At 42.4% G+C, this 26,933-nt stretch overlaps 1 protein-coding gene and 1 pseudogene across 1 annotated transcript in view; one reads left to right on the top strand and one right to left on the bottom strand.

The window, feature by feature from the left end:
• Window positions 1-26,585, bottom strand: part of UBE2E1 (ubiquitin conjugating enzyme E2 E1) — an 86,439-nt gene extending 59,854 nt beyond the window's left edge. Inside the window, exons 1-3 of the mRNA XM_044252556.1 lie at window positions 26,422-26,585; window positions 25,126-25,310; window positions 21,062-21,112 (exon numbers count right to left, since the gene is read on the bottom strand). Coding sequence (XP_044108491.1) covers window positions 21,062-21,112; window positions 25,126-25,277 — 203 coding nt within the window. The 5' untranslated portion in view covers window positions 25,278-25,310; window positions 26,422-26,585. The remainder of the gene's footprint in view (window positions 1-21,061; window positions 21,113-25,125; window positions 25,311-26,421) is intronic.
• LOC122909027 lies at window positions 9,763-10,404 on the top strand (annotated as a pseudogene).
• Window positions 26,586-26,933: the final 348 nt, after the last annotated feature.

Here is a 26,933-nt window from a genome sequence, read left to right as displayed (position 1 = left end):
ATAGAGCTACTACAAGAGGCAGCAGAGTTAGGCATAAAGGCTTTGAAGGCCAGGACCTAAATAGCTTCACGACTGGAGAACCAAGTGTCCTTCAGCAAGCTACTTAAACATTTGAGGCTTGTCTTATCTGTAAAATGAGAATAACAATCATATTCACATCAGGTTAATGGCTATCATTATTATTTAAGTTTTATTCTATTTTTAAAATCTCCACAGCACAGAATATGAAGCAAAAAGAAGCTAAGATTTGTATGGTAGGTCAAAAGAGCTGTCCAAAATACCACCAATCAAGTTTTCCACTGTTCATTACTTTGTATAAAGTGAATACCCAGAATACTGGACACTCTGATGTCATTTTACAATATAATTACAAAAATTCGGGGCACCTGGGTGGCTTAGTAGGTTAAGTGTCTCCCTTTGGCTCAGACCATGATTCCAGAGCCCCACACTGGCTCCCTGCTCAGCGGAGAGCCTGCTTCTCTCTCTCCCCCTCTGCTGTTCCCCCTACTTGTATTCTCTTTCTGTCAAATAAGTAAAATCTATAAATAAATAAATAAATACTAAAATTCATTTCAAAGTCCAATACAAACTACTTGAAGTTTTTTAGAATGCTGATTATTTTATATTATTGGTCTCATTTCCCTTTAAGCAAATACCCATGTTATATTTGCACTGAAATTTTCTCCCCTTAAGAATTCCGAATGACCTGTGTAATTTTTCTATAATGGATAAGTGGGGAAAAAAATTTTCCTAAGGGGCCTTTCTCTTAGCTGTTTATTACTAGTTAAGGGGGGGAAAATCATTAAAAAACTGGCCTTTCAGTGAGAAAAATTACCCTTCATTAAGAAACGATTTAATTCCTAATCAATGCAACCCCGTATCTCCTGTAATATTAAGATATGCTAGAATTACATTTCATTTTATAGGATAAAAAAGCTAATAAAAAAGGTTTCAATAACTTAATTTTTTTAGCAACTAAAATTGCAAATACATGTCTAAGAATGTTTATATCACTACTCCAATCTGTTTTAGAGCCTTAACACCTGTGTTTGTCCTACACGTCCCCTTTAGTCCACATATTTCAGTTATTATAACTAAGCATTACGGCAAAAATATTACTCCATAAAAGCATCTACCAAATCAAAGAAACTGGAAAGCATCCTACTATACAGTAATATCACACTGATAAGAGGCTACCCATTGCATAGATAAATCTTTTCCTTACCACGGGTAACCAACCAAGGGGGGACTAGAGGAAATCTGGCAAGCTGCCTCCCAGACCACTGAGGGTTCTTCATTGCTTCCTCAAGCTTTCATTTGCTGTTCCTGCTCTTAAAGAGGTACAAAGCCAAACTCTTGATGCTTCCACACTGGCAGACTCAAGCTATCTTCACTTCAACTGAACAGTGAGGAGGCCAGGCAAGGAGATTACAAAGACAACTAACAAGCTGCTTTTGTTGGGTTTGAATGCTATATACCCACTACAAATCATCCACACTTCCACCCAACCATTATGTCAAGACAAGATGAATACTGTTATACCTCCCTTCATAGGTTTAGACGCCAATTTTGGGTAGCATGTCTCTAATTTTTATGAAATTTCTAGATGTAATAGATAGAGATATCTAGACATAATAGGTATGATAGATATATCAATTACATGTAGACGTAACAGAAATGCTATACAAGAAAATGTGAGCAAATCTGTTAAAAAAAGAAAAAAAGGATACTTACAAAGAATAGTTTCAAAAACTCTTTTTTTAGGAGTTGGAAATTTTATGAGAATTTTATTCTTCAAGTATAGGTCAAGTGTGGTGGTCTATCATTCCTTTACTTAAAGCTCTCCAATGCTTTCTACTGAAACTGATAAAATCTGACTCCTGCCTGCTTCATCTCCCACCACTCTCATCCTCACTCACAATGGCCATTCTTGCTGGCATTCCCCATGTAACACCTGTTTGCTGTCTTTCTGCCTAAAATGCCCTTCTCATAGCCAGGTCCTTGTCATCATTAAGGGCCATCTCCCTAAAATGGCCTGTAACAATGACCCAATCTGCCCAGCCACTTGCTATGCCATTACCCTGTTTTAATATTTTTTTTATTTTTTAAGTCAGAGAGAGAGAACACGTGTGCCTGCACTAGCAGCGGAGCAACAGGCAGAGGGAGAAGCAGGCTCCTCACTGGGCAAGGAGGCCCATGTAGGACTCAATCCCAGGATCCTGGGACCATGAACTGAGCCGAAGGCAGACACTTAACCGACTGAGCCGCCCAGATGTCCCAATTCCTTAGTATTGTTACCTGAAATCACTTTTGTGCATTTTTAAACCGTCCTCCCTCCATACGAGTGCAAGCTCCATAAGGGCAGGGACATGGTCTTTTTTACTGCTCTATAGGAAATGCCCAGCAATTGTTAGAATGAGCAAGTGAATATAGTGAAGAGCAGCTGGTTACAGCTGTTATCTTAGGTCAAAGGACCACACAATAGAAAAGACCAGGTCAGGCAGAGACCAAAGCATTGGCAGCATGTTCAGTGATGTGTACTGCTCAGCCTCATTCACAGTAGTAACAGGCAGAGAACACAAATGGACCAAGAAGGAGACTGTCCCGCCCACCTTAGCTGAGTCACTGATAACCTTGCCAGGCCCCAATACACTTGGCAAAACTAGTACTAAGATTTAACTGAAACAAACAAAAAACTGTTATTAATACAGACAATTCTCACGATGCAAATGATGTGTGTTCAGTAAGTTACATATTTTAAAAACTCATTCAAGGAACCTAATTACTACTCTAGAAGGCCTGGTAAATACCTGTTAGGGAATGAATCATACCTTCAAAGTTAGGCCAATAACAGTTCATATATATAGTCTGGATGCACACAATTTGTATCTCTTCCCTCAAAAAGTCAAGTATCTACAAACTGTTTTTTTTAACTTAAATGAGCATGTCCAGTAGAAATTGCTGAGAAAACTTCACCTGAGTGTCTCATCCTCTTTTTGCAGAAGGTACAATGAGGGGGAGGGGGCAACCAGGGTGTAAGGAAAGCCAGAAATCCAAGAGTGAACTGTCAAAGATTTCAACAGAAAGGAAAATGCAAATTAACCCTGCAGTAATGTAATTAGGTATCCTGAGATTTGACATAGCCCCTTAAAAAAACAAGGTAGCATTTCTTTTATGCACCTCCAAGTTAAATGACAATGTGCAAATGTTATCTCCCTCAAACCATGCACTACAGTAGATAGAGGCCTGCCAGAGATCATCAAGTAAGCTTCAGAACTGAAGATAACTGCATTGGAGGGGTTTACTAAAAGGGCTGGGGAGTGTGTATCTTTGGAAAGCAGTGAGAGCTGGACTGGAATAAAAAAATCACATAGGTTTCAGGAGTGGCTGTGGAAAAAGAAGAATGCAGCAGTCATCTGGCAACAGAATGGAGAATGGATAAAAACTCATTTATCAATACACACCACGTAATAATTAGGACACAAAGGAGCACAGAGAAGGGAGCAGCCAGTCCTTTTAGCTACAAAATTTCTACCACAAATATTAATTTGGGCTCCAAGATCTGTTTTTTGTTTTTGTTTTTTTTTTAATTAAGTAGGCTCTATGCCCAATGTGGAGCCCAACTCAGGGCCTGAACTCACAACCTTGAGATTAAGACCAGAGCTGGGGTCAGGAGTTCGATGCTCAACCAACTGAGCGACTCAGGCACAGGCTCCAAGATCTTAACAGCTTTTTACTTTTTTTCACAATCATATGTTTTATTTTATTGGAGGGGAGGGGGCAGAGAAGGAACCTTAAGCAGGCTCCACACCCAGGCAAAGCCCAACATGGGATTCAATTCTACAACCCTGAGATCATGAACCTGTTCAAGAGTCAAACACTTCACACTTAGCAACCCAAGTGCCCCCACAATCATGTGTTTTAATTTGCAGGTACTACAATACAAAACCCCTTCCCAATATATAGAGAAGTATAATAGCTGTATTAAAAATAGTAGTAGAAAGCCCTGCATCTACACAAAACCTAGCAGTATTGCCAGATAGAACAGAAATCAATTTCAAATTTCAACTCTAACAAGAATTGTGTCCTCAACATATGGTTTATTTTAGGGCTGGTCCATATCACCTGACAATGTTTTCTTTTTTTTTTTTTTTTTTCACCTGACAATGTTTTCTATGTAATAAACACTTCAGATGTGAAAACATCTCAAAATACTAACAACTTCTGGGGAGGCTACCGGTCTGCTGAAAACTGAAGCTCTGTGTTCGGAGGACTTCCACAGAAACAATTACTCAGAAAAAGGACCAAGGCCAAAGAAGTATCATATGCTATTAGGTAATAGTTGATATTTTTGTCTTTACTGCTAGTCTCTGCTCACACATTACTATAATCACTTAACATATATTTGTTTTGAAATACTTAGGTTAGAGGAAAGTTATCTTTCATATTTATAAAACATCCTCCTGGGTGCTTGTTATAAAAACAAATGTTTTCTTCTAGTGTCTTTGATGTATACCAATTCAACATCTCTTTTTCTTTAGGATAAGTGTTTCTAGCAAAGTCTACTACGAAGTAAAATTTTATAAAGCCAACTCCAATAAATTACCTTGGAAAACTGAGATGTATTCCCATAGAGGAGGAAGGATTATGTGTAGTAGGAGAAATTTAAGTTATTGGGGAGCAAAGCTCCTATGGAGCCAAATACTTGTGGCTCTACATGTTATCATTTGCTTCCCTCTGGCAATGCCTAATACTTTTGTCATTCCAACTAATACTCTGAACTTTAAGGGTGTCTCCCAATCTTGAAAATGTCTTAAATCTACCCTCAATGTTCCCAGAACTCTGTATCCCTTTGTAAGATAGTCTGAGTCACTACCTACCTACCCAAGCAGCACAATCCAGCTGCCGTCATCTTACCCAGTGATCTCCAGCACCAGGATCTGAGCCTAAAGCTTCATATTAAACAAATAAAAACCATGTCTTATACAAATGGCCAAAAGACACATGAGAAAATGCTCCATATCACTTGGCATCAGGGAAATACAAATCAAAACCACAATGAGATGCCACCTCACACCTGTCAGAATGGCTGAAATTAACAAGTCAGGAAACAACAGATGGAGGTGAGGATACAGAGAAAGGGAAACACTCTTACACTGTTGGTGGGAATGCAAGCTGGTGCAGCTCCCCTGGAAAACCATATGGAGGTTCCTCAAAAAGTTGCAAATAGAGCTACCCATGACCCAGCAACTGCACTACTGGGTGTTTACCCAAAAAATACAAATGTAGTGATCCAAGAGGCACCTGAACCCCAATGCTTATAGCAGCAATGTCCACAATAGCCAACTTATCTGTCCTTCGACAGAGGAATGGGTAAAGAAGATGTGGAAAATGTGCACACGTGCGCACACAACCTGCCACGATGGAATACACAGCCATAAAAAATGTAATCTTCCATTTGCAAGAACAAGAGGGTATTATGCTAAGTGAAATAAGTCAATCAGAGAAAGACAATTATATGGTCTCACTCATATGTGGAATTTAAGAAACAACAGAGGACTATAGGGGAAGAGAGAAAAAAATAATGTAAGACGAAATCAGAGAGGGAGACAAACCATAAGAGACTCTTAATCATAGGAAACAAACTGGGAGTCGATGGGTGGGGGTGGGGGGGATGGGGTAACTGGGTGATGGACATTAAGGAGGGCATGTGATGTAATGAGCACTGATATATAATGACTGATGAATCTCTGACCTCTTCCTCTGAAACCAATACATGTTAATTAACTGAATAAAAAAGCAAAACCGAACTCTGCAAATAAACTCTTCCTTTTATATATGCTATTAGCCAACTTTCACATCTAGTATTGCCTAGCAGTGAATAGCACTTGACCATACTCCACAGGATGTTCTGATATACTAAGAGTTCCATAAAACATAATCAACCTTTATTAAATCAATTTGTTTATTCAAGAAAAAAAATTTAAAACCCAAATAGAAACCATGTCTCTATGTCATCAATTTTAATTTAGAAATTTGTCGGTTATTTGAATCAGAGATACCATAAATAATTTCTCCTCTAAATACTCATTTACTATAAAGGCGTACTAGAAGAGAACCTCTAATAAGGATTTGAAAATGTGAAAAACATCAATCTTAAACCAAAGAACCTTTAAAACTTTTAAACAAAATTAGTGTCAATGAAAAAAAATTAATGTCAATGAACTACAGCATGTTTCTGAGACTAAAAATGTTGTAAAGTACCCAACTGAGGGCACCTGGGTGGCTCAGTTGGTTGAGCATATGTCTTTGGCTCAGGTCATCCTGCATCAGGCTCCCTGCTTCACAAGCAGTCTGCTTCTCCCTCTGCTCTTCTACATGCTCATTCTCTCTCTCAATAAATAAAATCTTTTTTATTTACCTGATTGATCACTTTTGTGGTGATGTGGATAAAAAGACACCAGACCTAGACCACTCAGGATGTTTGCACATCGCATGCCCCAAGTCCCCCACACCCAAATTTGAATGGGAATCTGGCACCTGAATTTTTTATACACAAGCTATTATGTACACATACTGCTCTGCTGGGAAATATTAAGATAAACGTTTGCATCATGTGACATTTCTTATCTGAAACTATTAACCCATATTCAACAATGACTCTAGTTGTCCCACTTTCCCCTGGCTTACTGTGTGTAATTTATAAGTATGTGTCTTGAGAAGACCAATCTCAGAAAAAGTGACAATCTTTTTTTTTTTTTTTTTTTTTATTTATTTGTCAGGGATAGAGGGAGAGAGAGCAAGCAAGCACAGGCAGACAGAGAGGCAGGCAGAGGCAGAGGGAGAAGCAGGCTCCCCGCCGAGCAAGGAGCCCGATGTGGGACTCGATCCCAGGACGCTGGGATCATGACCTGAGCCGAAGGCAGCTGCTTAACCAACTGAGCCACCCAGGCGCCCCAGAAAAAGTGACAATCTTAATTATGTTACACAGGACCAAGGATCAAGAGTACCTGGTTAATATGAAACAATAAAATATGACTGGTAAATAATTAGAAAGATGATGCTTATATGATGATGCTTTAAGAACTCTAGGTAAAAACAAACAAAACTCCAGGTAAGTTCAATGTAAAGCTTAAACATAATAAACAATCTTAAAAGGATGAAAAAAATTGAATATGATAATCTACACTGTATTAAAAGTAAACACATAGGGGCGCCTGGGTGGCCCAGTGGGTTAAAGCCTCTGCCTTCAGCTCAGGTCATGATCCTGGGGTCCTGGGATCGAGCCCCGCGTCAGGCTCTCTCAGCGAGGAATCTTCTCTCTGCCTGCCTCTCTGCCTACTTGTGATCTCTATAAAATAAACAAAAATCTTTAAAAAATAAATAAATAAACACATATACCCATTCATTCTCATGCATCCATAAGTGTGAAAAGTAAAAAAGATCAATGCAAATCAAAGCATGTAAAAAAAATTTAAGGATGGCAGCAGGAATTTACCGATTTTCCAATTTACCCACTCTCCAGTATTTATAAAATATGCCTTGGTAATGGGATTCATCAAGATGTGATATGTGAACCTGGCACTTACATATGATATCCATACTACAATGTTAACCATAAAGATCACAAAGCACTTGACTCTTGTAAAACAGAAGTCAACTTTTTTCTAGTGGGGGTGGGGCGAATCTGAGAATCCACTAAAAAAGACACACACCACCCAAGAAAAATAATTATACAATGTTTTAAGAAGTTCTGCGCTAAAGTGTAAAAATCTGAGAATACTAAATCACCTCCCCTGGATAAACACATGAAATCTTCTAATTCGGTAGAGTAACACAAATATTTTTTCCTTCTTGAAATCATTCCCTCTTTTGCATCACCTCTTCTACATTAGATCTGTAAAATCCAGTGATTACTTGCTCATCTTTCCCGACCTCAAAGTGTTATTTCGGCACTCATGACCACTCTACCTCCAAACACTTTCTACTCGCTGCTGTCTGACATTACTCTCTTGATTTTCCTTCTATCTCTCAGTCCCCTTTGCTTCTCCCTCGGACTATACAACCTCTAAACTAGAGGTTCAAGTCTGCATCCTGGACCCTCTTCTCATTCCAACTTTCTTCTCTTGATGAGCTTGAGGGATTCCTCAGACAAGGGCCTCTATATATTGACGTCTCCCAAATGTGTATGTATCTCAAGCTTATGAATATTAACTTGAGTCTAAAATACTCCTCTGAGCTCCATTCACCTGTATCTAACTTCTACTTTCTATCGCCACCTTCATTTGGATGCCTCCATCTAAAGCCTAACATGGGGTGCCAGGGTGGCTCAGTCGGTTAATTGTGTGCCTCTGATTAAGGTCATGATCCCAGGATCCTGGGATTGAGGCCCGTGTGGGGATCCTTGCTCAGCTGGGAGCCGGTTTCTTCCTCTCTTTCTGCCTGTTGCCCTCCCCACTTGTGCTGTCAAATAAATTAATATATTTTTTTTTAATAAAAAAAATAGGAGTGCCTGAGTGGCTCAATGGGTTAAAGCCTCTGCCTTTGGCTTAGGTCATGATCTCAGGGTCCTGGGATTGAGCCCTGCATCGGGCACTCTACTCAGCAGGAAGCCTGCTTCCCCCTTTCTCTCTGCCTGCCTCTCTGCCTTTTAAATAAATAAATAATAAAAATTAAAAAATAAAGCCAAACATATCCACAAAGGACTCATTTTCTATGCTGCCTTCATCCAAAACACACACACAGTGGTCCTATTCCAGTCTTGTTCCTATCAGTAAAACATGGCCATTGTCTACCTAATTGTTAAGACCACAGAAACTTGGAGCCATTCTTGGTCCTTTTTCTCACCTCCCACATCCAATCCATCAACAGATAGAGGTGTTCTAATCCCATCTCCACTGCCACCATCTTAATCCTAACTGCCATCACCAGTTGCTTGGAATAGAGCAATACCCTCCTTTCTGATCTCTGTTCTTCCACTTATGCCTTCCTCCCAGCTATCTGCCACATAGCAAGGAAGGCAGGAAAAGACTTTTTAATCACTATTGAAATGTCACCTCCTTGCTTCAAAACCTTGAATGGCTTTCCACTGTTCTTAGAATGAAATCCAAACTCTACCTTGGTTTACATGATTCCGCCTCACACGGTACTATTCCCCACCTCATGGCCTCCAGGTCTGTGCTTCCTCAGTCTGGGATGTTCTTTTTGTACTTTGAACAAGGTTTTTCTCCTTTCTTCTCATCTAGCAGGTCTTTGCCTAAATGTCTTTTTAAGCCTTCTCCAAGTAACTTCCCTACCCCAATTACTCTCCATCAATGCACTGTTAATTTCTCTCTTACTAGCTGACACGATTTGTAGATATCTAACCTTCCACCTGGTTACTGTCTGTATTGCCTACTAGAATTTAAGTTTCAGGGAAGTTTGAAACTCAACATAGGGAGTTGAAGCTCAAGCTGCTGTGCACACAGAAGAGGAACTGGGGCCAGGCACCTTCTCCCTTCCCCAGGCTGCACCCTTGACCCACCTGATTCCTCCTGGTTGAGGTGGGCTCAGCCAAAAGCACCTCAGTCACTCCAGCACAGCCTCCACCACACAAACTTCTGGCCCAAGTGGTGGAACTCCATTTACCTAACACCGTCATTCTGCATACTCCCATCCCAGTGGAGAGCACTCCACAGCCAAACCTAACAGCAGGGGAGCAGCTGGAAGGTCCTAATCACATCCAAAACTCAGACCCCCACTCTTCTACCCTTGGTATTGCATATGAAAACCAGTAGCAGAGAGCCTCCCAAACCCACTGGTTAAACACCTGAATGAAGTATTTGAAACTGAAGGCCCCAAATCAAATCTTCCCAAGAGCCTGTTCTGCCCTTAGAGGCAGAGGCAACTTCCTCTTCTGCATTGGACATGCCTCTAGGTACCTAGTTTTCCCTCCTCTCTAAGCAGGTGTTCTCCAAGAAGGAAGCAGGACAGCCCTCAGAAACCCCCATGAATAGCCAGGGCTCGAACAAGCCCTTAAGGGAACTGAGACTCCCCCGATCTTTAGGTTCTAAGCACAATAGATGGACGGTAAGTAAATGGCAAGGTACTAGGGAGCTCTCCCCCCACCATCCTGATACCATGACAGGGTCAGTTCCCCTGAGTGAAAATGCTAGGGAGCTAAAGGAAGCAGACATTCTGGGAACTGGATGACTTCTGAAAACTGGAGGCTTAGTGCGGGAGCAGGACTAGGACCAGGTTAAGGAAAATCTAGGCCGCCAGTGGCCCCGGTGCTGAGTTCACGAGGGGCCTTGTGATACTGTGACCTCTCAACCCTGTCTTTCCCTGGGAGACTGGAAAGGCTCATTGTCATCAACCCTCCCTAAACTGCCAATTCAGGGACTGAGCACTTTCTTGGGCTTTGTGTCTCATGTATTTCTTATATGTGATTTAAAAATAAATCACTTATAAAGTGATTTAAAAATAAGTAAATAGGGGCGCCTGGGTGGCTCAGTGGATTAAAGCCTCCGCCTTCAGCTCAGGTCATGATCTCAGGGTCCTGGAATCGAGCCCCACATCAGGCTCTTACCTCAGCAGGGAGCCTGCTTCCCCCTCTCTCTGGGCCTGCCTCTCGGCCTACTTGTGATCTCTCTGCCAAATAAATAAATAAATAAATAAAATCTTTAAAAAAAAAAAAAGTAAATAAAATAAAATTAAAGTTCCACAACCCAGAGGCCAGATCTGTTTTAGTCACTGAGTAGCACAGAGAGGATTCTCCTATTTTAAATGAATATAATCTAATTTACTTATGCTTTTGTCACTCTTGTACAATCTTTCTGAACTACAGTCTAAAACCTTTTTTTCTTTTTAAAAGATTTTAATTATTAGAGAGAGCGAGCGAGCATGGATGCACGCATGTGTCTGTACATGGCGGGGGGGTGGGGAGGAGAAGGAGAAACAGACTGCCTGCAGAGCGCTGAGCCCATCAAGGGGCTCAATCCTAGGACTCTGAATTCACGACCAGAGCAGAAGTCAGATGCCTGACCAACTGAGCCACCCAGGAGCCCCTAAAACTTTTTTCTAAGTAAAATCCTTCCAAGCTGCTCTATCTATTGCTATTTGAAAATGTGCTTCTATGCCTCTTTTTAAAGAAATTAATTAGGATCCATCCCACATCAATTTTCCTCTATTTAAATAGATACAAACAACCAATGTCCTGGTATTACACATAATGATCAGCATTTCAACGCTAGCAGATCCTACTGCAACTCTCCATTAATTATTTATATTCAAAATTTAATACTGACACAACTCAGTACTAGAATCAAGTCAGATGTGACATCCGTAGCGAACGCAAGGTTAAATGCTATTTAAGAGCTTGATAATACAGTCCCTTTATTTTGGCCTGGCCTTGTCCTTTGTCATATTCGGGTTCTTTAGAAGCAGACAGAATTCAGTTTTTAACTACTTTTTTAATTGACATACTAGTGAACAGTGTGCTGCCCCAGGTAACAAAACCCAGTGATAACTTTCAATTACATTCTGCATATGAAAACCGTTGGCTTCCTAGGACTTTGCTGACTGGACTGAAACACTACCTTGGCCTTCCACAGGTTTATCACCTATGCAGTGCAGCAGAGACTCTACAAAACTATCCATAACCACTTGCGTAGAGGTTTCAAGAAAAAAAGCCATGAGCATACAGCAATTCCTGGATTACAATGTTCCAGCAAAGAGCTCTGATGAGGTTCTTAGCCTACAGAGTAGGAAGTTTCCCAGAGGATTAGAGGCATATTCTGACACCAGTTACTAGGTCTTTTGTTTCACTTTATGGCATGGCTGCATAAGAGACGCTGAATAAGAATGGGCTTATTATGAAACCCTGTTTCACTCCACTGATGACTGGGAATGTGTCAGATGTCTCAGGCGGGTGCCAGCATCTGTAACATAACTGACTATCTGGAATAGCTTTAGGATTTGGGGGAACATTGCTAGAAAGTCCAATTTACTTAGCACACCTAAACCCACGCTTACTTGTCAGCAAACGGTAATCTTATCAAGTCAAAACATGGTAACCAAAGGTACTGGTATTTTCTTTATACATCTTCTCAATCTAGCCGAAAGCACTGATCCTGTCTTTTGCATCACACTGCAGTCCAGAGCTCCTCTGTGATTCCGAGAAGGTGAAAATTGCCAAAACTGCTTGGATGCCAAGTCAGAAAGACTGCCAGCAACAGACAGCTGTAAAATGTGACAGCAATTTTCCCAGCTCTTTCCATTATTTTCCAAAGAGGGTAATGAAGACATTCCATTAAGCCATCAGACTCAAATTAGGTTTTTGTGTCTGTGTTTTAATTTAACAAATATGTATTGTTTATCTTCTCTTTCTTGGACAAGGTAGGGATGGCAAAGACATCCCTGCTCTCAAGGAACTTAAAATCTACGCAAAAAGAAAAAAAAAAAAAAAAATCTACCCAAATAGCACTGGGGACATATGCTGCTTCTTTTTGTTCTATACAAGTAACTGGAATATTACTCAAGGACAAAAAATGCTTCCAATCCTTTTGAAACTGTCACTCCATCATAAAGTTCAGGCTTCCAGCCTTTCTAAATATATGCTCTCCACTTATGACCTCAGTTCCATATTCTATCACCTTCTCTAAAATTGTGTTTTTAAAACATTACAGTAACTCCCTCCCTCGCATTTTCACTTTTTTTCCTACTTGCTTCTTCCTCTCAGCCTACAGAGCACTCTTTTTTTTTTTTTAAGATTTTTATTTATTTATTTGACAGAGAGAGATCACAAGTAGGTGGAGAGGCAGGCAGAGAGAGAGAGAGAGAGAGAGAGAGAAGCAGGCTCTCCACTGAGCAGAGAACCTGACATGGGACTCGATCCCAGGACCCTGAGATCATGACCTGAGCCGAAGGCAGCGGCTTAACCCACTGAGCCACCCAGGCGCCCCAGAGCACTCTTAATTCTACACTTCAAAGGCCAACAAAAAAATTTCCTTGACCTCCCGTTAAGGCCTGCAGCTCTCCTCCTACTTTGCTTCTGTCCAGGTCATTATCTCCCTATCCTTGTGTAGACACCCCTCAGAGCACAATTCTCAATTCACCTCCTCCCCTTGGCAATTAGGAGTACTTCAACCACCAACCAAACTTTTAAATCTAATGTGTACTTCCCCTGCAAAGCCAGGTCCAGCCCCAGCATCCCTGCCAGCCCACCTCAGATTTAATGCATGTACCCTAAACACACAGTTGTGCCATGATGCCTATAACACACTGTCAAATGGTCCCACAAAATAAACATACAGAGATAAGAGAGAGTGACTCAGTCAGTTAAGCTTCTGCCTTGGGCTCAGGTCATTATCCCAGGGTCTTGGGAACAAGCTCCACATTGGTCTCAGCAGGGAGCCTCCTTCTCCCTCTCCCTCCGCAGCTCCTCTTGCCTGTGCTGGCTTGCACGCTGGCGTGTGCACGCTCACACTCTCGCTTTATCAAATAATAAATATACAGAGTTTAAAGAAAAAAGCCATGGGCATACAGCAATTCCTTGAAGATATATATTGTATATGGTGAAGTTCTAATAGCTGATAGAGTGAAGGATGCACTTCATTTCAACTTTTCTGTAGCTCTGAAATTCTACAAAATAAAAAAGTTGGGGGGAAAAACACATAGGATCAAAATCAAGGAGAAAAGCCAGGGTCCCTGCCTTTTAAGGCGTTTATAATCCATCTGTCTAAACTAATCTAAAATTAGATTAGGTAGATGTCAGATTTCAATAACTGATTAACAATAAACTTAAATGTAAAATCAAACTGCAAATATTGAGGCATTGGGTGGCTCAGTTGGTTAAGCGTCTGATTTCAGCTCAGGTCATGATCTCAGGGTCCTGGGATGGAGCCACTCCGGCTCCCTGCTCAGCAGGTTATCTGCTTCTCCTTTCCCTCTGTACCACCCCCCCCCAACACGTGTGCTTGCTCGCTGTCTCCCTCAAAAAAAAAAAAAAAAAAAAGGAACTACAAATATTACTGAGAGCCTACTACATGACAACAATATGTTAAACACTCTATATGGTCAACAAACCATACAAATTAGACCTTGGAAAGAGGATTTATCTATAATCCCTCTGCTCCCTCAAACTAATTCCTCTTCCTGCCTTACTGACTTCTTTTAATGGCACCACCATCTTCCCCAATACCCAAAGAACCAGAGTCCTTTCAAGTCCTACATCTCTAAATCAGTGGCCAAGTTCTCTAGACTCCACTGCTTTCCCATTCTCTCCTCTCCACTTTGATGGCTGTCACCTGCCCCCAGGCCCACCTGGCCTCTCACCTGGGCGAATGCAGCACTCTACAAGTCTCCTGCTTCCCACCAAACTCCACTCCACCCTTGCTTTGTCTCTATCCAGATACTCAGTTCTAACCGGATTAGACATCCAGCCCAAAAGGGTTTCAATGATTCTCCAATAACTATGTAATGAAACTCAAAGCCTCAGCCTGACACTGAAGAGCACAACCTTTATCTCTTACTGGTTATCCTCCCACTCTGGCCAGAGGTTTATTCACTCTTTCCTAATAGTGCCCTCTCAGCCTTTCCTCTACTACAGAGATGTCTCTTGCTCTTCCCACTCCACTTCTAATCTCCTCCAGGAAGTTTTATCTGAGTGCTCCAGACACTATTCCTCACACCCAGGCCAAGCAATCTCTCACTGCTCTGAACCTTCATAACATGTGATGTGCACTCATTACCTTCCAAATAATACTCATGTTTCCAAGTACTACTCAAGAACCATACACACATTTCTTACCACCCTTACTCGACAATGAACTCCTTCAAGGTCATCAGTTTTCACATGTAACAGCACTCAAGGTTTGTGACAAGAATATAATATTAGTATCCTGTGCAGTAATCCATAAAGATTATGATATGTGGCCTTGTAAGCTATAAGCATCTTTCCTCAAAATACTGCTAACATTTAAACAATGTGGGGTGCCTGGGTGGCTCAGTCAGCTAAGCATCTGTCTTTAGTTCAGGTCCAGGTATCCAAGTCCTGGGATCTGTCCCGAATAGACTCCCAGATCATCTGGAAGCCCGCTTCTCCCTACCCCTCTGGCCTCCCCTCACTTGTGTGCTCAAGAGCTCTCTCTCTGATTTAAAAAAAAAAAATCTTTAAAAAGCCGCAACAACAATGGTATAGGGGTTTTCATCTTTTTTTGTGATAAAATTTGCCATTTTTGTCACTTTTAAATGTAAAATTTGATGACATTCTAATATTGTATAACCACCACCACTATTTCCAAAATTTTAATCACCCCAAACAGAAACTGTACCCATTAAGAAATAACTCCCCCATTCTGCCCTCTCCATAGCCCTGAAAACCTCTAATACTCTGCCTCTATGGATTTACCTATTCCAGGTATTTCATTCTACTAGAATCACAATATTTGTCCTTCTGTATCTGGCTTATTTTACTTAAGTTAACATTTTTGAAGATTCAGTCACATTGTAGCATATATCAGAACTTCATGCCCTTTCATGGCTAAATAATATTCCATTGTAAATACCACATTTTGTTTATTCAATCATTTGCTGATGGATACTTGGGTTGTTTCCTCTTTGGGGCTATTATGAACACGGACAACAATCTGTTCAACTCCGTGTTTTCAATCCTTTCCGGTATATATCTAGGAGTGTAACTGCTGGGTCATATGGTAATTCTGTTTAGCTTTCTGAGGAACAATACTAGTATAGTTTTATAATCCAGACACATGGTCTTTTAGTAAACAGAACAGTCACAAGATTTCCTACTTATTTAGTAAGCAATTCACTTCTGGATAAATTACCTTCCTTCCTACCCACTCAGGCCCTAGATGATGATCTAATTTCCAGGAACTTGACCCTCGTTTAGGGGCTTTGATTGCATTGACACTCCTGCCTCCTGGTTATTGCTGTTTTTCAACGTTGCCTCTGCGCACATAAAGGCAAACACACTGCACTGTTAACTCTCCAAATGAAAATTATTATGAAACTGAACACTGTTCAGATGTTGAAGTCACATTTTTATCTTTAATGCATTTAGTAACATCAGATTAATGAAAAACAAAAAAGGTTTTTTTCAGGTGAGATACAGGATTTTGTAAAGGACTTCTGTTGAGCCCATTTCTTATACCCAAACCACCATTTAAAGCAAGCTAGATTTGGACAAGATGTATAGGCCTTTACTATTCCAAGGAAAAGGCCTCTTTTCCTTTCAAGTTTAGCAGCCTGGGATTTCTAAATTAACATCTCATTATTATTACCACTAATTCCAGATTTTATAAAACCATAAAAATAAAAAAATGTACATTCACAGAAACTATCTAGAAGGATATACACAAAGTGCAATTAGCTCCAAATTAGGAGCATCTCTGTAAAGGAGCAGGATCAGAAGAGATCATGAGGGGGATTTTTCACTTTTTACAGCGCAACTTCTACATCTCAAGTTTTCAAAAACATTCACTCCAATTATTGTATAATGGCTTAAGACTATTTAAAATACAAGCAATAGGGGTGCCTGGGTGGCTCAGTAGGTTGAGCCTCTGCCTTTGGCTCAGGTCATGATCTCAGGGTCCTGGGATAGAGCCTGGCATCGGGCTCTCTCCTCAGCAGGGAGCCTGCATCACCACCCCCCCAACCTCTCTGCCTGCCTCTCTGGCTCCTTGCGATCTCTCTCCGTGTCAAATAAATAAAATCTTTTAAAAAAATAAAATACAAGCAATAAAAGATAATGTTAATTTTAAAAATGAGCAAATAAAAGGAGCTAAATGAGCAACTCTAATAATACCAACATCTAACACATACAGAAAACTCTCATCTCATTTGAATTTTTACAATACTATGTGATAGGCAAGTCAGTTGGCCCTTTTAGTAAATAAGAAAAAGGTTAAAAAAACTTTAACTTCTTCAACAAATCCACTACGTTTTTAAAATGCTCTTCACTTTAGCCTTTAAATTATCTTTAAAAAGATAATTTAAAAGATTTAGCTGGGGCACCTGGGTGACTCGTGATTGAGCATCCAACTCTCGGTATTATTCTGGCTCAGGTCATAATCTCGGGGTGGTAGGATGAGCCCATGTCCAGGTCTGCACTCAGAAAGGAGTCTGTTTGAGATTCTCTCCCTCGTTGCACCCCGCCCCACTCATGCTTGTACACACACTTGCTCGCTCTCAAATAAATAAATCTTAAAAAAAAAATAAAAGTAAGATTTATCTGTAAAACTTTAAAAACCAACTATATCTGATTCTATAGTTCTCCCAGAAAAATAAAACGCATTTGTTTAGTAGGGTTTACATATTTAAGAAACACAAAAATAATTATCAAATCAAGTCATATAAAACAAGAATTTATTTTTTATTATTCTCCACCTTGCTTGAAACATTTAATGACTTCTCAAAGACATTTTATTCTAAAAGAGTAACTCTAAAAAAATTTGAATTTTTAGGTTTCAAGTTGCTATATAAATAGTTTACTCAAAATACTAGTATTTCCTTACACAAATTCTGAATTTAAAGGATTTGGGAAAATATCATTTATTACATACAGACATACTATCTATAGAAACATGTCTACAGATTGGTTATATAGCTGTAACTAGACAATTTAGAAAAGCCTGAGCCCTAGACTATAAATAACAGGTACAAAACTGACTCTAGTGGCCCAGAGTTCATCAGGTATCTAAAAGGCATCATTTTGTTTAAATAAAAACTTTTAAAAAGTTAACTAAAAGGCATAATTTTAAAATCCAGGATAGAGCATGCTTGAGGAAATCATTACAGTAGTTAAGACAGTATTTTTTTCCCCAAACAGCCAAAATGCAAGGAAAATACTAACCAAATGCATACATAGTACATGAGTGGGGAGACTATTACTTAATCTGCATACACACACAGAACCAAACAGATACCAAAGAATTTATGTGGTAATATAGAAAAATTTTTAAATATTGACCTAAAAAACTTCGGACTGGTCAATGACTATAATCTGCACTCTGTTCTTTTTTTTTTTTTTTAATTTGACAGAGAGAAGGGGATCACAAGTAGGCCGAGAGGCAAGCAGAGAGTGGGGGGAAGCAGGCTCCCCGCTGAGCAGAGACGCCCCCCCTCCCATGCAAGGTTCTGGATACCAGAACCCTGAGATCATGACCTGAGCTGAAGGCAGGGACTTAACCCACTGAGCCACCCAGGCGCCCCTGCACCCCATTCTTTAAAAAAAATCTACTCAACACAAGATCCAACACAGGATTTAACTTTATGTGCTCGCTCACACATTATAACATATTTAGCAACTGCATTTCACACAAGTTTAAGTTCAGTAACTTTGAAGTTTGCCAAGTAAAGTGCGAAAATTACTGGAATGCAAGCAATGCACCTTCAAGAGAAGCAATTCTTCCACTGATCTGCAATAATCAACTGTGTATTGAGAGGTTACTCTGTGCCAACTGTTGTATTTTAATAAAGTAACAGGGTTAAATTTAAAACTACAGGATGAATACTGATTGAAAAAAGGCAGTCCTACAAAGGATTAATACATAAATAGGTTAATTTAAAGTCAATTGTTTAACTCATTCAAAACAGAATTCATAGTTAATGAAATTACAATTTCAGAAGGACCAAGCTATGGAGCTCTCATGCTGAGTAACATCAGAAAGATTTACTAAAAATAAACATGAATGCATTCAATATGTCATTTAATTCATACATTTTTAACTTCAAAAGTATCCCCAAATTATCCTCTTCCATCTCAAATAATGTACATTAAAATGTTTAATAACTGAATCCCAAAAGGTACCAACACAAAAACACAAAACCAAATTTATTTAAGGTAGCTAAATATTGGGACTACTATATGACCACTCATGGCTTTTAGTCAGCAACACTAGTAAACGAACACAAAGTAGAAACTTTAATTCATTATCACCTAAGAAGTCATGCTGTAAAAATGTTTTCAGAAAATAAAGCAGTCTACGGGGCGCCTGGGTGGCTCAGTGGGTTAAGCCGCTGCCTTCGGCTCAGGTCATGATCTCAGGGTCCTGGGATCGAGTCCCGCATCGGGCTCTCTGCTCAGCAGGGAGCCTGCTTCCCTCTCTCTCTCTCTGCCTGCCTCTCCATCTACTTGTGATTTCTCTCTGTCAAATAAATAAATAAAATCTTTAAAAAAAAAAAAAAGAAAAGAAAGCAGTCTTTATTCTTAAAACTCACCATAATATATTCTTTGCAAATTAGATACCTAGTGTCTTCTCCCAAATTCAAGAATTTTTTTTTTTTAAATTTTTATTTAAGTATGTCACAGTTTGTCTCCCCACACCAACCATCCAATACCCATCCAGTTTGGTGCTTCACCAGAGCACCCCTAACATTCACAGGTTTTATCTTGAAGGGTAATTAAGAGGGTTTCCCATGAATAAAAGTTCTACATGTTCAGCAGCACAAATCTCTCACACATGAATTCAACTCAAATGCTGTGAAACTAAATGTACTTTTCCCATTTTTTAAAAATTATTAATCCCATGAAAACCCTCAAAATGTTTACAATTTTAAAGCTGACTGCACATATTTGCAAGAAAACCATTAGGTTTTGATCAATGTTCTTAGTTTTGAAAGATGCTTTAAAAACTGTATAATTTCATCAGCTTAAGTCTGAACTCACAAGAGGCACATTGGAAGAGACAGGATACCAAACAGGAGCAATAACTACACAGCATGCATCTACCATGGGGAATGCCCAAGGATTCAACACAGCCAAGGGAAGCTATAGGCTTCTATCTGAACAATGATTCCACTAAAATAAAAAAGTAAAATGTCACAGCCCTAACCCTTGCCTATTTCTCCACTTTCTCATTAGTATAAAAATTCTTAAAAGCCATGAGAGAAATCCTTAAGAAATTAAGTGGTTCAGTTACAAACCATAATTTAAGAGCATTTCAAATTCAAAACAACTTTCCTTACAAAACAGGACAAAATTTTACCAAAGAAAAGCCCACACCTGACCAACAGTAAGAACATATGTAACCCAAACGGCAATATTAAAGTTTCCATTTAACCCATTAACCATACTTTAGAAAGTTCAATGTTAATAAACAAAATATTTCATTTAGTTTTTCAACTTGAATTATTTCCACATGCTTGTTTTAAATTCTGCGCACAGCCACTGAATACTTTCTCCTACTGACTTCTTTTAAGTTGAGAACACTTCTGATATGCGGCATCCCATTTCAATGCTAACCCTGAGAACTGAGGATTAGGTTAAATGTTACACCTAATTTTTAAATTAGGGGAGTAACAGATTTGAATTAATCTTCCTTAAATAAATGGCCTATTACAACACATTAATTCTTTCCTCACTTCACTGTTGACTTAATAAAATCCAAGTCTTTTACCTCAACAGCGGCAAAACAATTATTCTAAATAAAATAAAGTGATTGGCAAATGCTCCACAAAGCTGGAATCAAATTGCTTTGAAACTGAAACACACGTATGTATACATGGAAGAGCTTAAATCTATAAAATTTAAGAAACCTTTCTATCAAAGCCACAAATTATGTCCTGAATTGATCTGCCAAAGTCCAACACGGAATTTATATATACAATGAAATAAGCTTGAGAATCTGTTGTGATTTAACTCTATGATCTATTAGCTTAACAGAGAGCTTGAATAACAGATTAAGATGGCAAAGCAATTTTCTAAAATAAAATGTACCTGAGTATCTAAAAAGGTTTTACATAATCCTTAATGACATATCCAAGGTCCACAATTAGGCCAAATGTACACCTTTAAATTCATTTCACAGTTCTGTTTTATATATGTGAAGGGTCCACGCCAGATAAATTCATTACTTCTCTTCAGCACTGACACTGAAACTGTCAGAGGCTCATCAAAACATTACTTCCAGGTTAATCAATTTCACCTGTTACTTGATGTTAGCACCAAAATAATTCATGAAATAAAAGCAGTTTTTAATAACAACAACAACAACAACAAAAAAAAACCCAAGATAAAGATTAGAAGATTTTTAAAAAGAAAAAATTGTGAAAGGAAGCTCACCTGCAGTTAGGTGGAGGGTCTAAAGTGATGTCTGCCAGTTCCTTCTGAATCCTGGAGTCAGGGAAGTGAGAGAGAAACACAAGAAACATGAAGGCGTTGGTAGCCTCCCACCGGTAACGCATAGGTCTGGCAGATAACCCTAACTGCCTGCCATGATAACTGGGTTCTACTGAGGGAGAAGGAAGCTACACATCAAAAGCTTCAGGCCCATAGTTTAGGAAAAAACTTCTTCCCCACCGGCAGTGAGCTGGCGGTCCGGGGTCTCCTGCTGTTATCTAAAATGTTTCGGTTCCAGTCTTGCCTCGCACACTGAGGCAGTTCTATTTCTCGGGGTTTTCCATTTAGGAAATCACTGTAAAGCTTCGCTTGCGGACTCGTTTTCTAAGTTGCATTAGAATGTGCCGGGACACACTCACTTCTGCGCTTCACGTCTTCCCTGGACGGAGAAACCCAAGCCGCCGCGTGGGTGGGAAGGGTGCGCCCCCAATCTCCGCCCGGGTCACCCCCCCCACACTCCGGGCACCTCGGATGCCCTCCCCCCCGCCTCGGCAGGGCGCCCTCCCCAGGCCGTCCCGCGTCCTCAGTGACGAAGCCAACATGGCCGCTCCCCGCGAGGCCCCTCGGGTCCTGACTGACCTGCCCCGCGTCGCGGGGTGCCGGCGCAGCGTAGGCCGCAAGGCCGAACCCCCGCTCGGCTGCCGGGGCTTCCCTCCCCCAGCCCGCGCGCGCCTGACAACTCGGGAGGCGCACGCCAGACCCGCGGGTGAAGTTACGGACCAGGGGTGGCGAGAGCCCGCGCCAGGACGCACAGCGACTCCCCCACTCGCCTCCACCGCGCCCTGGGACCTCCAGCCTTGACGCCGCGCGCGGACCCCTGGGCGCCAACACTCCCGCCCGCCCCTCCAGCGAGACCGGACACTAGCAGCCGACCCGCACAGGTGCACCCAGCCTCGGTCCCGCAAAGCGCTCGCACTCTAGCCGCCCCCCCCCCCCTTTCCGGACCTGCTTTTTCCTGGGTATCCTCTAAATTCTCTTAGATCTGCTCCCTTCCTTCTCCATCTCAGCATGAACACAGAACCAGGGACAATACCCCCGCCCCCCGCCCCTGGCCCATTTTCTATCTTTGCACCAACCCAGGACTTCACAAAGAGCCCCATCCCCCACTCCTAGGCCGACGCCACCAAGCAGTTCACACCAAACCCTGGCCTTTGTCTTCTGCTTACCTAGGCGCTTAGAGCATCAATTAATAAGACAAAGTTTGAGACCTTTAAGCCTGTGACATCTACTAAATGGTGCCTTCTATTGTTATAACCTTTCTTGGTCCTATCACATAAAACCCCAAAGGGCTACGGTACAACTTTAAAAAATCTCACGGAGGTAGAACGGTAGTAAAAAACTAAACACACACACTGTCTAAAGGCAATCAGAATCACAATGGTTGCTTTTCTCTTTCCGAAGGTTCTCTGAGGGTGGGAAGATAGGCTGGGTAGATGCAATGGGTAGGTTTCAGAAGGCATTGTTTTCTCCATATGTAAGTAAAGAGAAATTAAGGGTGGTTATTAGGGAAGTTCTTTAGACCTTCCTATTGGAGGACACTTCCTGCCCCCTACAAATCTGGTGAGCTTCAGAAGGCGGTTTGATCACAGCCTTTACAGACATCTACTTATCTGTGTCTTGCTAAATTCTTTTGCTACCAATAAGCATTTCAGTTTTGAGACATTCCCAAACACCCGGGCTGTTTGACTCATTACTGTATTTTGGACTAAAAGTTTGGAATCCTGGTTTCCTGATTCTTTATGTGCATGTTAGAATGACTATACCTTAAGACCTATGGACATACGCAAAAATATCCTCCACCTGAACACAACTTGTATAAAAATACATATTGACTTCACTTCTTGCCAATTCAACCTCTACTATATTTACTGAAAAGGTGGTTACTTCTTTAATACCTAAAAAGTATACTACCAGTTTTAACCACTTCATCTCTACAACTAACATTTGCACAATTTCCGTAATACTGACAAAAGATTCGTACGAGTAACTCATACATACGTTTCACAGAACTCTTCTTGTCCAGACCACTCTCAATGGGAGCTTTTCATCTACCTATGGACTACAAACGAAACCACTTTCCAATATGCAGTTAAGTAACTTTATGTCTACCAATTCAGGCTTTTTATTCTGTCTCCCGGTATATGGGCCCTTTCCAAGTCCACAGCAACACTCAACTTCCAAGTCCACGTATTTCACAGAGCAGCTTTAATAGGGTCCCACTAACATTAATTTCCCCCTTTTTCTTTCCAGTATATGCTGCCCCTCTCCCATTTTTTGCCTTCACTATTAACCTTAGCTCTGCTTTAACACCAACAGCCACTCTTTCCACAAGATATTCAAGGAGCGAAAACTGATGTTAACTTTATACGTAAAATTACCCCCTTGTAGCTTCCCACCTTTCATTTTTTGTACACCTACTAATCTCTTTCCCAGGAATTTTCAAATAAGTTTTTAAACTTACTTAGCATAAATGGACAAATTGTGTGTAATGAAAATCTCCCTCAGTAATTTGCTGACACAAAGGAAGACTATTTTATATTCGACACCTGTGCTTTTACCCCTAAATATATTCATGTGCGCCAGTGATATCCTGGTACACAAAAAATACTAATAATCTGAAGCAAATATCCTGCCTTACTCAGGTCAGTACCAAAGCTGTTCCAGCATGGATTGGGGGCACAGGTACTGCAGGTCAGGGTAGTGAGGGGTAGGGAGTTGGGGAGATTAAGGAAAGCCCTATCCAATGTGAGCAGGGGAGATGCCAGGTTCTGGACTAATCAATGAGGGCCAGTTTGGATTCCTGGGAAGCCGAGGTGCCATCAAACCACCTCTCCAAAAATAAGTAGAATCTTGCGAAGGTATCTTGCCATTGAACTCTAAACCTCTATATTCTTTAAAAAAGCTAACATCTCTCCTTCATTCCCCCCATGGTTAGATAACCAAAGCACTTTACCAAATTTTCAAATTTCTGGAAAAATGACAGAACAAACTTTGACTCTGAGTTCCAGGCTCACTACTCAGTGGAAACTAAAGACTCACATTGTTTTACATTCCTTTAAAAAAGATACCCCTATTTAACCCACCATTTGTATTCCTTACTGTCTTCCTGGTTTGCCACCTGAAAGTTTAATGACTGTCCGCCTGAGAGCAGCAGGATTTATGAAAGGGCACGGGGTTTCCCCAGAATCAGAGAATATTACTGAATGAAGGATGCTTGAGGTAAAAAAAAGTAGGTTCTTTCAGAGACTAAGAGGAAAATAGTAAAGAAAAAAGAACCACTGCTTGAATTCAGTTTGGGAAAAGAAAAATTTTTAGAGCATATGAGAGGATGTATCATGAAAAAAGTGAGTCTCCCTTTAATTTAGCAAAATTGAAGTTTTTAAAGAGAAAAAGAGAATCCCCAAACAACCTACAACACCCATTTTACATCATTTATCATTTGCCTCAACTCTCCAAATCAGAAGAGTCTCTTTAAGTTCCATCGGAAAACACCTGTTTTCACCTATTAAATTTTTTACCCCACTAACAGGAGTTATTCCTTATGCAGTTTATGCAGCTCCACTCAAAAAAAAAAGATCACAGTGCAACAGGTGAAGAGGAAGCAAGACGGTAACAGAATTCATTCTGATAGAGTTGTCTGGGCAGGTATTAGTAATTAAGTGGGATGACAGCCTTGAGAAGGGTCACAAGCTAGTGATTAACAGGACAAGTAATTTGAATTCAGATTTGGGGGTCACTAATAAAAGTAATGAGGATTCTTACAAACTTTAGCAAGAAATGAGAGAGGCAAGCCACAACAGCTGCACGTGGGTAACTATTAAAAGGGAAAAACCAGAAGCAATAGAGTAAAATAATTAAAGCTTTTCCAAGCCCTTTTTTCATTTTTAACAGCACGCAAACCATGAGGAGCATTCAAGCTACCCCTCATTGGGAGGCAGACCAAATGAAGCAGCAAGAGGCAGTTCGGAAAATAGGAAGCCTAGGAGGTTGGGGGTGGAGTACGGTACCTCTTGGCGCTGGTAGAGAGGAGTTTGGAGTTTTTGCTCATGCTGACTTTACTCTCCTTCTTCTTGGGGGTGTTTGCTTCTTTCTCGGTTTGCTGGTTGGAGGACGAAGATGAGGAGGAGCTCGTGCTGGCCCTCGAATCGTCATCCGACATAGCGAACCCCCCACCCCACCCCGCAAACAGCCCCTGCAGGGGGAGAGAAACCAAACAAACACACAGACCATGCAGTCAGTGTAAATAAGGAACTCGGGTGCTGTCAGAAGGGTTTGGCCAGGGGTGCACCCGGCCGCCCACCGCCCTCCTCTCGCTTTTCCAAGTCTTCAGGCCCATTAAGGCTTTAGCAAATCCGACGCGGCTTGTTTATTTTTGGCCCCAAGTGGGGGACGCGGTGGGAAAACCAGAAGGAGCTCAGCTAGAGGCCCCTCCCGCGCCCCCCGGGGCTCCCCTCGGGGCAGGGAGGGGAGAAACCAAGCAGGCTGAGGGCAGGGTGGGGGAGCCAAGCGCCTCGGCGGGGCAAAGAGTGCTGGCCTCGGGGCTGTTTCAGTGGGCTTTCCGGGGGTCGCGGGGGGCCACTGATCAGGGCGAGACAGCTGGGGCCAGGAGTGGAGTTTGGCGAGGTCGAGAAGAGAGAAGGGGCGGAGAGGAGTAAGAGAGGAAGCCGAAACGGGGGGACGGAGGCGGGGAGCGGGTGCCCGGTGGGGGAAGGGAGAGGCCGGCGGGGGGGGCAGGGGCGACGAGGCCCGAGGCCCCCCCCAGCGCCGCGCCCCGACGCCTCTCCCCGCAGGCCTGTGGCTTGGCCGCCCGGCCAGGGCTGCGCGGCTGGGGCGGGGGTCCCGAGCACACGCCCGACAGCCACCCCTAGTGGGGGTGGGGCGAGGGTGAAGGGGGGGCTCGGCCTCCACAGCGGAGGAATAACAATGAGCCCTTCCGCCCCGGAGGGGTTAATCCCCGCGGGCCCCCGCCCCGGGGGGGAAACGGGGCTCCCCCGCCTCCCCCTCCCCCGCTCCCGACCCCCTCAGCGGCCAGTGGGGGGCTCCCGGGGCAGCGCTGACAGTTCGAGCCACAATGCCCCCCCATCCCCGACGCGGGCGGCCCCCGCACCCCACGCGGCCCGGGGTCCCTACCCATCCCCCGCGGGCGGGCCCCGGACCCCTGGGGCTCCTCGGCCCCTCTCCGCCCCCCCTCAGCCCCGTGCCGGGCGGTCCGGGAGGCGCGGGTCGGGGGAGGCGGCGAGGGGTGTCCCTGAGGCCCGGCGACGCGGCCGGGGGGCGGCGGGCGGCAGGGGGGATCCCCGTACCTCTCTTTGTGTCTGGCTCCTCCGTGCCGCCGCGGCGGCTGCTGCTGCGGCTGCGGCTGGGCCTGGCCACTCGTGTCTCTCTCTCGCTGGGAGAGAAGCGGAAGTGCAGCAACAGCAACTATTAAACAGGCAATGGCTTCCCCCAGCCACACACGCTCGCACACACACTCCTCCTCCTCCTCCTCTTCGCCCTCACCCCTCCCCCACCCGGCCCGGTCCCACCCACCCGCGCTCCCCTCCCCCTGCACACCTCTGGGGGGGGCGCGAGGAGGACACCGGGGACCCCGGGAAACCCACTCCCCCACCCCAGCGCCGCCGCGGGACGCCAGAGAAGGGGCGAGGGGTGGGAATTTTCGCTCAAGTGGTTCGGGGACCTGGATCCTGGGCTGGAGAGGGCAAGCCGTTCCGAGATGGGGGGCGCTGGGAGCGATAGGAACTGTATGGAATAGGGCAGTCACGAGAGGAAGTTCTTTCCAATAAGGGCTTTTGGAAAGGAGGGGGACAAATTGGTA

This window comes from Neovison vison, chromosome 6 (assembly GCF_020171115.1).
Source record: "Neovison vison isolate M4711 chromosome 6, ASM_NN_V1, whole genome shotgun sequence".
Classification (NCBI taxonomy): domain Eukaryota; kingdom Metazoa; phylum Chordata; class Mammalia; order Carnivora; family Mustelidae; genus Neogale; species Neogale vison.
This window is presented reverse-complemented; position numbering and strand designations above follow the sequence as displayed.